The sequence below is a fragment of the Heliconius melpomene genome, chromosome 9 (assembly GCF_056956725.1).
Source record: "Heliconius melpomene rosina isolate 202511_hmr_F chromosome 9, ASM5695672v1, whole genome shotgun sequence".
Lineage (NCBI taxonomy): Eukaryota > Metazoa > Arthropoda > Insecta > Lepidoptera > Nymphalidae > Heliconius > Heliconius melpomene.
The window spans coordinates 572,071-585,837 of NC_140397.1; the positions used below are offsets into that span (position 1 = coordinate 572,071).

Consider the following 13,767-nt stretch of genomic DNA (forward strand, 5'->3'; position numbering starts at 1 on the left):
ATTAGTTTTTTTTTTATCTGTATGTTGAAGAAACAAAATTATTATTTATCATAACCTCGTTCTTATTATTTTTCTTTTATTATATTTCTTCCATATTCTTTCGTAGTACAATTAATTTGAGCAATTTATGTTATTACTGTTGTCAAAAAGCAAAACGAAAATTTGTCAAAAAGTTAATATTGTCCATTCTTTTAATGTAATTCTACAAAGTATTTTACGCTAACATGAATACTTTCATGTTTATCTATTTTTTTTCTTTTTTATCTCTTCCTTGAGCTTCATCTACATAAAGCACGGTAGACAGAGATGGATCTCAACGCCGAGCTTTATCATTTGACCCAAGAAAATGTAAATAGTTCATTCCACTTGAAAAATTATATTTGAAAGGTTTCCAAATAGGATTCCAACTTCCTTCATTCCGCTTAAGTAAAGACCTAGTTTTATAAGGTTTACCTAACTAACTGCCAACAGTTACCGCTCGCCGTTCGATCTACATGTAATTATCTGGTAGCCCGAACTTTATTACGACCTCTCAACCGTCGGCTGACCTCTCAAGAAATCATGCTTTCGCCTTTCGTTATATAAATATAGCAGTCTAGATAGAAGTGGCCTAACCAATACAATTACTATAAAACAAGTGAATTTTGTAAAGTTTTTTTAAAGACAAATTTGTTTTTATTTTTTTTAGCTGCCACTGTATCTCGCAAATAAGGTGCGAGATACAGTGGCAGCTAAAAAAAATAAAAACAAATAAACAGTAAACAAACAAACAGGCAATAATTCAGGGTAGGCAAAGGAAGCTTGGTGTTCGTATAAGTGATAAGACATCCCGTTTTACACGAAAGGATATCGAACCCAAATCCGACACTTTTACAATTTGCCAATCGATGTGCTACGACGGTATTATTTTTTACGTAGTAAGCTCATATAATTGAAACAATACAAATTTCTAATTTTTTACTTAAAATAGACTTAAATTATATTTTAACTTAGGTTATGCCACATTTTCATAAAGAAAAATAGTATAAACTATAATTGTGTATAATTTGATCGATTGACTAAACATTATGTAAGGCGGAAGAATGATTTTTGCTCATTTTTGCATAAGCGACGCGTGTTCCTTGAGATATTATATTTAGTAGACCTGAAGTTATGTATTTATATTATTTTAAAGTTTTATCTCATTTTGCAGATAAATAAAAATTTTGAATAAAAATAATTTATTTCTCCATACAATCTAAAGTATACAAAGAAGAAGGTTTATGATTAGTTATATTAATTATACAGGTGCCAAGTCATGTTTAAGGAAATAATAAACATTTATGTATATTTATAGCCAAAATTTCAATTTAAGTTATACCTATATATATTTTAAAATGAATGAGGATACAAAATTTTTTTAAACGTTCACGTTTTAAACATAGAAGTCGAGAGAGATGAAGAGATAGGTGAAGATGGGTATCTTCGGGTACCTTTCATCTTATTTTATGTTTATTAATATTTTTTTATTCTTTGCAGATTGAACATGCGGTGGTGGAAGGAGTCGAAAATAAAAATGTCTTCACATACGATAATTGTTTTCATGCTACTCGCAATAAGTAAGTATTCTTCATTAAACGCCGATCTTCTTCCCCTCTTCTTCGTTTACACGCTGTATCCCGAACATAGCAGATAATGCGGAGATAACCTAGAAAGTGCTAAGACACTCCGTTTCCCTTAAGACTCTTATGTTTTCCACTTTCTGCCGAATTCTGGAGCCATTGCGTGTTTAGGGGCAGAGCTCAACGCCACACTTTGCCTCATCGTCAGAGAGAGTAAATAAAGGAAGAGGAAAATATGAAATATTTAATTTCCTCGAATAGGAGTCGAACACACACTAGCTGCGTTAGGGTAGGGCGAGCCTGGGCGGCCGCCCAGGGGCGCCGGATAAAAGCGGCGGCTTAGGTGCGGCTTAGGGGACTTGATGCCCTTTAAAATGATCTAAGATCTAAAAAAAACAAAGTCATCGTCGTCTTTGAAAAAAACAACGTGATCTTAACAACTTTGAAAATAAAATTGCAGAAAACATAGACTTTGAATGCCTAATAAAAGAGTTCGCAGATAGAAAGGCTAGAAGAAGTGAAATTTTATTAGTTTTTGTCATTATTTTTTTTAAATACATGGTTATTTCGTTGTACTCATTTCCTGTTTTGTATGTTATTGAATTGTAATTAGGGGGCGCCGAAAAAATTTCGCCCAGGGCGCCGGTAGTGCTAAAACCGGCACTGCGAACACATAACCTGTAGCGTTTACACTTACGCCACTTTATAATACACATACATACACATATAAAAACACGTATATAACAACAAAATACTCAAATGAATTTGAATCTACAACCATTACGTCCCAATCACGTAACACTACCAATACAAAACGTATGAAAAGCTCAATACAAACACGCAACAACACGCAGCGGGACGGGGGGCACAAAATGCAACACGTAAATTGCGTGAAGTAACCTCTTATTTATTGCCGTCCCAACAAAAGACTTGCATCACGTTGTTTCGAGACGCCCTACTAATATGTGCGTCTTTGATATATGCAAATACGTATAAGAATATAAGAACATATTAAGTAATTATATTGTTTTAGGCAAAGGGAACCTGCGAACCTTATAGGATACTCTATCCCCATTAAGACATTTTTGTTCCCCACTTTCCGCCGGATTCTCGAGGCATTCCGTGTTGAGTGGCGAAACTTAACGCTGCCCTTTGTCTCGTTACCAGAGCCAGAAAATGAAAATATTAAATAGTTCATTTCCCCGCATAGGATTCGAGCTCACAGCCATCGCCATGGGTAAAATATTTAAAGTTAACTGCCACTTATTCAAGGTTTCGAAAATTAGGCGGAAAGTGGAGAACGGAGTGTACTACTAGTCTTCCATTCTTCATAAATGCGGGATACAGCGTGAAATAAAAAACATAATTTTGATCAATAATTTGGACTAAATTATCCCATTGATCAATAAATGTCACGAAGAAAATCATTTCGACCCAACAAAATGTCAAAATATTAGATTTATAACACTAGTAATTGACTTGAGAAGATGAAAAGGTCACTATAATAACGTTACGCAAGTATCTTCAGAGGTTTAGTTGTTACTTACTTTCCTAAGCTAAAAGGATATAGGTTTGAAAATTTGAAAGAAGTCAGGGTAGTTGACTGTTCCCAAAGACAGCTATGGTCATAATTTTTATTAATTAACTAAAACCATGTATTATATATATTTATTTTCGATTACATTATTATAATAATATGATGATAAATATTTCAAGTTGTCATCAAGACAGTTTCAAAGATGCTGGCGACAATGACACATTTGACACTTGTACGGCTGCCCACGCCCACTTTTACTTACTTACTATTGTCTTTTCCCTGCGTTCCCTCTAACTACTGTGTTCACTACGTTCCCTCTACTTACTAGGGGGTTAAATGGATTAAGTTCTGTATATGACTCATTTAAGTGCCCCAACTAACTTTAACTGCAAGTATTTTGGTCACAAAACAGAATTTTTCAACTTTTATAAATAATTTCTAGGACTGTTCAATTCAATTTAGATTTTTTTAATTCAATGAAAAAAACGATTGCTATACATTTCAATTTAAAATGTGTCAATAACTCTTTCAAATATGATAAAATAAATTAATTTAAACATATTATAAAATAGTCTGCAAGAAGTAAATCGCTATTTCAAGACGTAATATAGATAATTAATAATAAAATCGATTTTTTGTCTAATCGAAAACATATGAAACGATTTCTTGTCATAAATTAACATTCACTTCACTGAGTTTAAATGTAATCATATAATATACATTATATTAATGAAAATAGACGTTCTATTAAAAAAATATAGTAAACTTTTTCTTAATCAATATTTATATTATATATAAAATCGATTAAGTTATAATGTATATAAGAAAAAAATCGAATAAAAATGCCTGTCGATAACTTTACATGATAGAATCTTCGCTTTCTCAACATACTTGTTAATTCAGTGGCTATTTTGATTGTCATACCAAGAGTTGTTGTTAACTAAAATATTTAAGTATCTTATAAATATTTTTGCTTTTAAACTATTTCACAACACTATAACAATTTTATAATTAACTATAATTCAGTGTTCTTTATAATATCGCATCTATATAATAGTTCACAGTTACAAAATATCGAAAATCCAAAGTAAATAAGTCCATCCATTCGTTTCTCACAGAAAATTATGGTGAAAAAGCGAAGATCGATCTGGTGACCCCATAATTTGTGGTAGACAACCATCAATTCTGGTGGGTAGGTCCCGAGTCGAAGCGGAAATGTCAGGAGTGTCATTTGGAAATTATAATTTCAACAGATGAGCTTTAAAAACTAGTTCTCGATAAATAATAGGTTTGGAGAAACTTTTGTTAGTTCTTGCTCTTGGTTTTGTAACTTTCTTGTTGATTTTAGTATATCTTGTCTGAATTTTAATTAATATGTGAGATATATCCCGCCGGATATTTGAGACATTGCGATTTGACCTCAACCTGAACTAAACGCCGCACGTTACTTAGGAAAGCAGTGAAGTCAAATAAATCAAATATAACTCCCCGAGTGGGGATCAAACCCACAACTGTCGCGTTTATATTTAGACGTTGTAATCTTAAATTGTATCAGAACTTTTATAGTGTCAATAATTTTGTTACTTATTAAATATATGTGATATATTCGTTTGTCGAGGCAAAGCGGGGCGTTGAATTCCCCACTCCGCTAGAAGTCGCCGAAAAAAGAGTAACGGAGTGTCTTAAAACTAGGTTCCCTCTGCCTACCTGCTATATGCGGGATACAACGTGAAGGTGAAAAAAAAGTTTAGATGAGCAACAGATGACATGTAACACATTATATAATAATTATCAACCGATGTAACTATTGTTAGTCAGGTTTATAGCTTTATTACGAGGATATGGCATTTAGATCTGACACACATACAGACAAACATATGAAGACAATTTATATAATTGCAATCATTAGGATTAGTATAATTGTTAAAACAAGCTGTCTATCAATTTTAAGAAATCAAATAATTAAAGAATATATTGTATTACAAAATAATGATGAAAAGATTTATATTAGAATAAACAATTTGTTTGTATTCATTTTATCTCTAAAGAAAATCCTCACAAGCTCTATCGCCGCCGTGACACAGTCTCACAGCGCCTTTAATTGTACGATTCCCACTTGGACTAACGTATTACTATTTTCTTTCCTTCTCTCTGGTAACAAGGTAAAACCAGGTTGAGTTCTGCCACCCAACACGCCATGTGGAAAATTGGACGGAAGGTGGAACAAAGTTTCTTTACACCAGGTTCCCAGTGTAAATGTTCCCTGAAAAAATATAGTTAGTTTAACGAAATAAATAATAGCTTTATTATTTTTGGAGTGGTCAGAAAGTTTTAGTTATATTATTTAACATTTTCTTGACATTTCTATAAAATATCTGCATATAAAGTGGAAGTAATGGATAACAAGTGTGTTGTATTACTTTGTAGTGAAAGCTCGCTGTCTCAAACAGTATGAAAGCTTTGGATACTTGGAACAAAAACAAAAGTACTATAAATCTAAAGGAAGACGTGAAGACGTGATTAACTACTCATAATTATCGTTTTTTTTAATTCTTCATTCATTGATAGCCTCACACAAAAGATGATGATAGTATTGGTTGGGGTTAATATAATATTTTTGATAATAATGATATGGAAAATAATCTATTTTCCCGAGTGCGAATACAACCTACGACAGTCGAGGTACAATCAGACCCTGTGCCCTGTGAGTGTCTAAACACTAAGTTATTTCTGCTTGTTCTACTGTTCCCAAGGTTTTTCTGCTTCGCCTGCTGTAAACGAAATATAAAAAAATAGAAAGCATAGAACAGTGTCATAAACCACTTAGTCCTCTCCGTGATTAAGGATGCTCATAAAGCCTAAGTCTACATTTCTAATTTAATATACCTGACACGTCGATTAGAAAGCTACAAGTACAAAAGCTTCGAATAATCTTCTTACATTTGTGTGTATTGTTAAGTTTGTATATCGTGTAGTATCGAAGTATTGTATTGTAATCTGTATGACATTGTATGGAAGCTCAGCCGGAAGTGCCACCAATTATCAAAACAAGAGCATTCATGTAAATAGGCGTTTCTTTAAGTATTTCTTAATAAGCAATAAGCTTATAGCCGTATTAAAGACGGTTAAAAATAATTATAAAACTTATCTTTGAGACTATTGAGTTGAGATTATGAATTATTTTTAACCGACTTCTGTATAAGGAGGAGGTTATCAATACGACTGTATTTTTTATGTTTGTTCCCTCAGAACTTTTGACTGGGTGAACTAATTTTGATGGTTCTGTTTTATCTGAAAGGTAGTGCTTCCCATCTTAATTCGGTTTTTCTGACAATGATACCTATGAGAAACTCGCATGTTTCAAATTTGTATTAAGTATGTATGCGGCAAATAGACAAATAAATCAATATCCCGCCAACTGATTTTGATTTATCTTTTTTTATTGAAAATGATTCACTAATGAAAGTTTGGTTAGGTTCTGCTTATGGGACTTGGTTCAAATTGAAGAACTCGAACGAATTATAATGATTATTTCTCGCTCTCACGAGACAAGATGCGCCATTGAATCCACAACCGTCACGTTACAGCCACACGCTTCTGCCCATCCGCAACGAAGGCCTGAACAGAAGGAAGATGATTTTGTTATTTATAAAATTTTCTACAAAATTATTTAATATTTATATCCATTTTCAGATACACTGCAGCTCTGCGATGGCGCAAGACGGTCACAGCGGAGAAAGGTATGGCTAAATTTATAAAGTTTTTAAGAAAAAACAAGTCCAACAATTATTGTTCTAAGTATTATTTAGTTTTTATAGATCCTAAAAAAATTGATTGAAAAATAAGTCTCGACTGTTAGTTTTAATAGACTATTGGGCTTGTTTTTTCTTTGTAGTTTTTTTACAATGTCTTGTTGATTTTTTTGTAATATTTATAGTGGTTTTTTTTTCATAATTACAGGATACCCCAGACCTCTACATACCAGAGCCGAGCGCGGAGTCGCTAACAGCAATCGCTCAAGCGATGGGGGCCGCGGGCTTCGAAGATTACACTGAAGGGAAGTCCCTCGTGAAGCGCCTTATACCCAGTGACAGCCACGACTTGGATATTGTTGAACATCTTGGTGAGTTCCAATACTTATTTAAGCGATGTACAAATATTTCACACAATTATAGAGGAAGTGGATAGGCGAAGCCTTGGAAAAGAGAGTCTCAAAGAGGAGAATTAAATACTCGATTGAGCCTGAATTTAGAAATATTTACACTTATTTGTTAAGCATATAAATTTGAATCTAGAGAGAATCAAACCCCCCGTCTCTTTGAAACAGTGAATGTGGTCGTTTCCAATTGAGCTATACGTTAAAACTTCTATATTCTTACTCAATACGTATACAGAATGTAATAAACATGTTCGAATTTTATACAACTGGCGTTTACTCGAATGAAAACAACTAAGAACTGCATATGGCATATGATTGATGTACCCAAAAGAATTCCAACAGCATGAACAGTGGATTACACTGAAACCGTTAACGCTTTCAAATAAAGGGGCTGGTCAACAAAAAAATATTTTGCAATATGCAATATGCGAACCGATAGTTCCCGAAATGAGCGTGATCAACCAAACAAACACTTCAGCCTCAAAACATTAGAATACCGTATATATTAGGAGAAAGTCAATATATTAGGGCTACATCTAACATTTTGAACGAGCGCCGCGTATGAACGTGAGAACCTGCGCTATCCTTACTTTCACTCGAAAGTGCAGGAACAGGAACAAGCCGAGATTGTTGTCGAATACGTTACTTCAATACAATACGATTTTCTAATGTCATTTGTATAATGCCATTAGGTTTCTATTCATGGTGTCCTTTAGTGATGATTAGTGGTTGATAGTGGAGATATGAGTGTCATCTAGCGTTTATGAGGGATTTAGGTAATATTTAGTACATTTATAGGTTTAAATGCTATATATAGTTATATAGTTATGCTATAGAATGTTAAGTAAATTAGATATTTTAGATTTTTGTTGTAAGAAAAGTTCAGTTTATTTATTTATACCTCTATAATAATATTACAAAGCTGAGGAGTTTCTGTGTGTTATATTTTTCTGTTAGATAGTCCTATTTAAAAGAGCATAAGCGTGCAACTGTAAATGCGATAGGTTGGGAGTTCGGTTTCCACTCGGGAATCTGAGGCAAAGCGCGCCGTTGACACAATTCCGCAACTCAACACGCAATGCCCCCAAAATTCGACGGAAAGTGTCATAACACTAGTCTCCTTCTTTAAGGTTCCTTCTGCTTACTATGCTATGGGATACAGCGTGAAGCTAAAAAAATATGCAATATTATCAGTCACTAAAGCAGCTGGAGATATTATAATTAAATATTTGAATTCCTTTTCTTTACAGGTGTAATTGGCAGAGTTGGCGTGGACTTCCCGGCTTTACCCAACATACCGAGCACTGGCTTCAATTGCAAGAATGTGCCTACTGGATACTACGCTGACCTGGAGACCGACTGCCAGGTATATTAATTATATATACCTTATAGACCAGTCATGGGTGCACAAAGTGTGACTTTAAACGCGACTGATTGTGAATCTGATCCCCATTCGTGGAAATTAAATATTTGAATAAATAAAAATGTAATTTCCACGAATGGGGATATATTTTAATTTCTTAGGTCTGGTGTCGAGGCGTTGGGTTTCGCCACTCAACACCCGTTGTATCCAGAATTCGGCGGAAAGTAAGGAACGGAGTGTCTTAACACTAGGTTCCCTCTGCCTACCCTGCTGGGCACGGGATACAGCGAGAAGCCGATTTTAATTTATTTATAAAATATTCATGAAGTACCTAATAATTAAGTTAAAACTAAATTTTAAGCTATACTTAATTTTTAACGATGTTTATTAAGATGCATACTTATATGTTATTCTTATTTGTTCGTCTGAATATTAAATTAGGTATTTAAAAACCTATTTTACCATATCATGTCATCAGTCGTTGATCTAAATATTTAATTTCCAGGTGTTCCATATATGTGACACGTCACGCAAGATCTCCTTCTTATGTCCAAACGGCACCATCTTCAGCCAGTCGCATCTCATCTGTGATTGGTGGTTCAAGGTGGACTGCGCGTCTGCTCCCGCCCTATACGAATCCAGTGTAGAATACTACTCCAATGAACAAAAGAAATCCCAAAGGGTCAGCCACAATTTAAAAAATCCTGATCTTCAACAAATCGGTACAGATACAAATGTTCGTTCGGAATCCAGAAGAGCACCTGTTAATGTTCCCACTACTACTGAAAGATTTTTGAGACATAGACAAAAGCTTCAAACGGACAGTCCTCCCTCGGAGGTAGTAAATGGAAAGCCAACTGCAAGAAGCTACCAAGCTCTATTTGAAGTGAACCCAACACAAAGAGCGCAGACCATCACTGCTTTTGAAAACAGGAGAAAGAATTTAGTGCAGCTTATTTCAAATAATTTTGGAAACGGTCCCGCAAAAACAACTTTGCCTATCTTTGACAGCTCTACTCATAAAACCACTATTCCTGTTTATGACCACAATAGCTTAAGGGAAATGCAAGTAGCCGCAGAAACAGCTTCCTTTGCTCAAAATCAGAATAGACAGTTCTTACAAGAATATAATAGCAAAAATTTCAGACCCTACCCTGTTTATACACCCAATCATAGTTCAAAGTCTACGAAAATTAACAATCCGACGTTAACAACATTATATGATATTCAAACGAAACAAGCAGCACAATACTTACAAGAAGCAACTACAAAAAGACAAACTTTAGTTCCTTACACTAAAAGCTATACAAGCACGACTAATGAAAGACGTGAACCTTATACCAGGCCAGGAGTGTCCTCACTTAAAGATTTTCTGGAAAAGGAAAAGAATAAGACAATTTCAGTGACAACAGATAAAATAATTGAGGCTACAGCTCGAAGTGATAAATTTGAAAGCCAATCAAATATAGAAAATAGTGCTACAGTGGACACAAGAGATACTTTCGAGTCTGTGACTAAAATTCCAGAGGGCACAATTTTTGATAAACTATCTAAGATTACCGCAGATGAAGCATATTTGACTTTGGACCTAAATCAACCAACAACAGAAGAAACATATCAAGAGCGACGGGATAGGTTAATGAGGAAATTAAACTTCGAAACTTTGGAAACCTTGGAGCCTACCTTAGGTACTACAGAAAAATATATTAAAAATCAATTCAACAAGTCTGAACAGCAATCGTTAAGTCCTAAAACTCTACAATCTTTAGCAATTTACTACGCAACAGCTTTAGATAATTTATCCACCACTACTCCTCCTGAAGAGAGCGAAACTACTACCAGTGTTAACAATCAATATGGATCTGTAGATCAAAATTTGCCAGCTTTGTTTAGTCCTCAAACAATATCAAAATATGGAAGTCTGTTTGGACACGGTAATAATAACGATGACTTATTAGAAGATATTAAATTAGATCCCAATGGTACCTATAATGAATTGGCAGAAGATTTAACAGCACAAATGAGTCAAGGCCCGTTAGCAACATCTCCACAAATAAGAGAGCTTGCTCAGGTATTTACCCACGCACTTTCTGCTTATCTTCAAGACCCGGTACAGTTTAGAAAAGTATTATCCGATATAAGGCCAACACATCCATCGTTTGCGGATGTGGTGACAACAACAGAAGAGTCGTTTAATACTGAGCCAACAACAACAGTTAACGAAGAAGACCAAGAGATACTGGGGTTCTCTGACGATCATAAGATAAGAGATTCACAAAATTCTATAAGAGGAAGTAAAGCTTTGAATATTATTAATGATTATCCAACCACAATTCAAGAGGCAAGTACTACTATCAGACCCGTGACTGAAATTGTATCTACATCATTTTCAACTCCAACAACACCTCGAAGTCCATACAGATGTTGTGGAAGAATTTCTGCGTCTTACACTACTGCTTCTACTACGAGAGATATTTATTCCACCTTGTTCCCATTTACAAATACTGGTAGCTTCAAAACAAACACCTTAGGAACAAATGCACATAGTGAAATCACATCTACAGATAATAATTTCTCATTCAGGCAAGGAAGCCAAGGTAACAAATTCTCAACTTTCGGTAAATTTTCTAATCCCTCAGATGTAACACCGTTTAATGAGGTATCAGAAATTACAACAGTTCCTACAGCTTGGGGTCTAGACGTTATAGAGTCGACACTATCACCCATTACAAACTCCCATCAGAGGTTTGAAAGCAAGAAAATAAAACCCACGAACACCTTCTTTAGTACAACTCCTGTTTATTTCACGGAAACTGACAGTATAGAATTAGAAAATGAAGAAGAATTACAAAGAGCTCACAGTCAATCTTTCGTTTCTCCTCAGTCAAATAGTTTACGCCATGGAAAACAATTAAAACAAGATGAAAAGAAATTGATACAAAGACCTTCAGAAGATTTGGAAGCCCCTACGCAATCTACTGTAGATACAACAACTGCACAAACTACCACTCAAGCGACTACTACAATTCGTGAGCAAACAGAAATTTTAACAACAGCCAGTCCTCTAATAGGCAATATATTTACATCTCCAGATAGTGAAAAGTCAACGAATGACTTTGAATGGCAGACTACATTCGGAAATTGGCAAAGTACAATACTTGATCCAATTACATTGAACGACGGTCTTAGCCCCACAGGACCAGAACAGGGTGTGTCAGAAATTGCTCAACAAACCAACACGTGGGCACTCGACACTGCAACAACACAATCATCTTATTTAACAACCAATGAACCTGTTTTCTCATCAACTGTGAATGTAGAAATCACTACTGATGACAAGCAAAACGAAAGATCTGGTAAACTTCTAAGGGACCCCACATCCACGGAACCCGCATTGGATATATCAACAGTAACTGATACAATTGTCGAAAAAGCTAAAGAAATAATGGGAGGTATGAATTCCACTACGACTCAAAAATTAATGAACGTAATGAAGAAAACGAAATCAAAAACTGTAAAGCGTTTAATATTGTTATTAGTGCAAACTTGTGACGACGATCACAATTCAACGGCAGAGGCGTCCAAAAAAGCTTTACTTGAAGCTTTAATGGCGGTTTCTCAGAAAGATATGGAAGATATTGCTAAAGACGAAGATTTACCCGAAGCTCCAGCCACAGCGTCTGATATCGAGGTTTTAAAGACTACAGAATACCAGCGTCGATCTGACCGAACGCCAATTTTAAGACGAGGTAAAAATCTAAATATTGAAGCTGAAGCGATCAATGCTTTATCAAATACACCAACAACAACAGAAAGTCTACAAACAGAGGAGACAACGCAATATGAAGTAACCACTACAGTAAGAACTACTCCAAGCCGAAGAGGAGGTAGGAAGTACGTTGCTAAAACCACTGAAACTGAACAATTTAGGACAACGGTACCAGATCGGCCTATTGCAGAAGCAAGAATCGCACCTCAAGGAGAATTAAAAGTCCAATCTGATACTCGCGCGTTAGAATTATTAAGATCTCTTTACACAATCGCGGCAAGATGGGGATGATTAGAATAATATAATATTTATTTATAATTAGGGTTCGTTACTTCCCAAATAAGACTATTAAAGCTTAAGACTCGTTTTGTTGTAATTAGGATTATTCGTGAAAGTATTTTTTTAATATTAAGTTATTTAGAAGTAGCTCTTCAAATTATATCAGAAAATTTATATTTATATAATCGAGCTCGATTTCAGCAAGAAAATATTATTAAATAGGAAATCAAATCGTTTATTATTTTATATAATGTATAAAGAAATATCCAAGTACACTCAAATGTCAAAAAATCTTATAATTGAAAGGAAAACGCGTTTCTTTACAAAATGTTAATCTAAAAATGCTCAACTATCGAACGAACCCTAGATATAAACACATAATATAAACTTAATTTGTAGATAATATTCACGACTGCGCCAATTTTCATACAGTTTTATAAAATCCCTCTAATTTATTATTTTTTGTATGTAGTAGGTTCAATTCATACCCCGGACAAAATATATCTTTGCGATGAGAAACTTTCCATTTCTTTCTATTAAAATATGTAGATATGTATGTATGTCTATCCCTATAAAATAGACCTTTTTTATATATAATATGGCACCAGCTTCCTTAAGTTGTCTAAATTTTTTATTTATTGTTTTAATATTGTATAATAATACTTGCCGTTTAGTATTCTAATTAGACATAAGCATAGACTATTTGGGATATAGTTACCTATTATAGCTTCGACATTGCCAATCGACTTGTAATATATTGCTAAGGGTTAAATAAGATGTATTTTAAGATTATTTTTATACAATAAACTTTTTCATAAAATCTTTTGATTTGTGGTTTTTTTTTTACCTTAAAAGAGAGCTTGTATAATAATCATCAAGTTTTTCAAATGTATGTCTATATTATCCAAAAGATATTCCAATGGTAACAAAAATCTTAGCTATTCGACATACATCATTAAATAGCTCAAAAACTAAAAACAAATCATCACATTTAAAAAATTAAAAAATAATTAAATTTATTACATAGTGTATTAACACTATATTGTCCCAGTAGGTCTT

The 13,767-nt window shown here is 34.1% G+C and overlaps 1 protein-coding gene across 2 annotated transcripts in view; it reads left to right on the top strand.

Moving 5' to 3' along the window:
* LOC146536091 (uncharacterized) overlaps positions 1-13,536 on the top strand; it is a 45,316-nt gene extending 31,780 nt beyond the window's left edge. For both annotated transcript variants that reach the window (XM_085189956.1, XM_085189957.1), the window contains 5 exons: positions 1,519-1,598; positions 6,832-6,878; positions 7,099-7,261; positions 8,548-8,663; positions 9,166-13,536. In XM_085189956.1, the coding sequence (XP_085046082.1) occupies positions 1,526-1,598; positions 6,832-6,878; positions 7,099-7,261; positions 8,548-8,663; positions 9,166-12,720 (3,954 nt within the window). In that variant the 5' untranslated portion in view covers positions 1,519-1,525 and the 3' untranslated portion in view covers positions 12,721-13,536. The remainder of the gene's footprint in view (positions 1-1,518; positions 1,599-6,831; positions 6,879-7,098; positions 7,262-8,547; positions 8,664-9,165) is intronic.
* Positions 13,537-13,767: the final 231 nt, after the last annotated feature.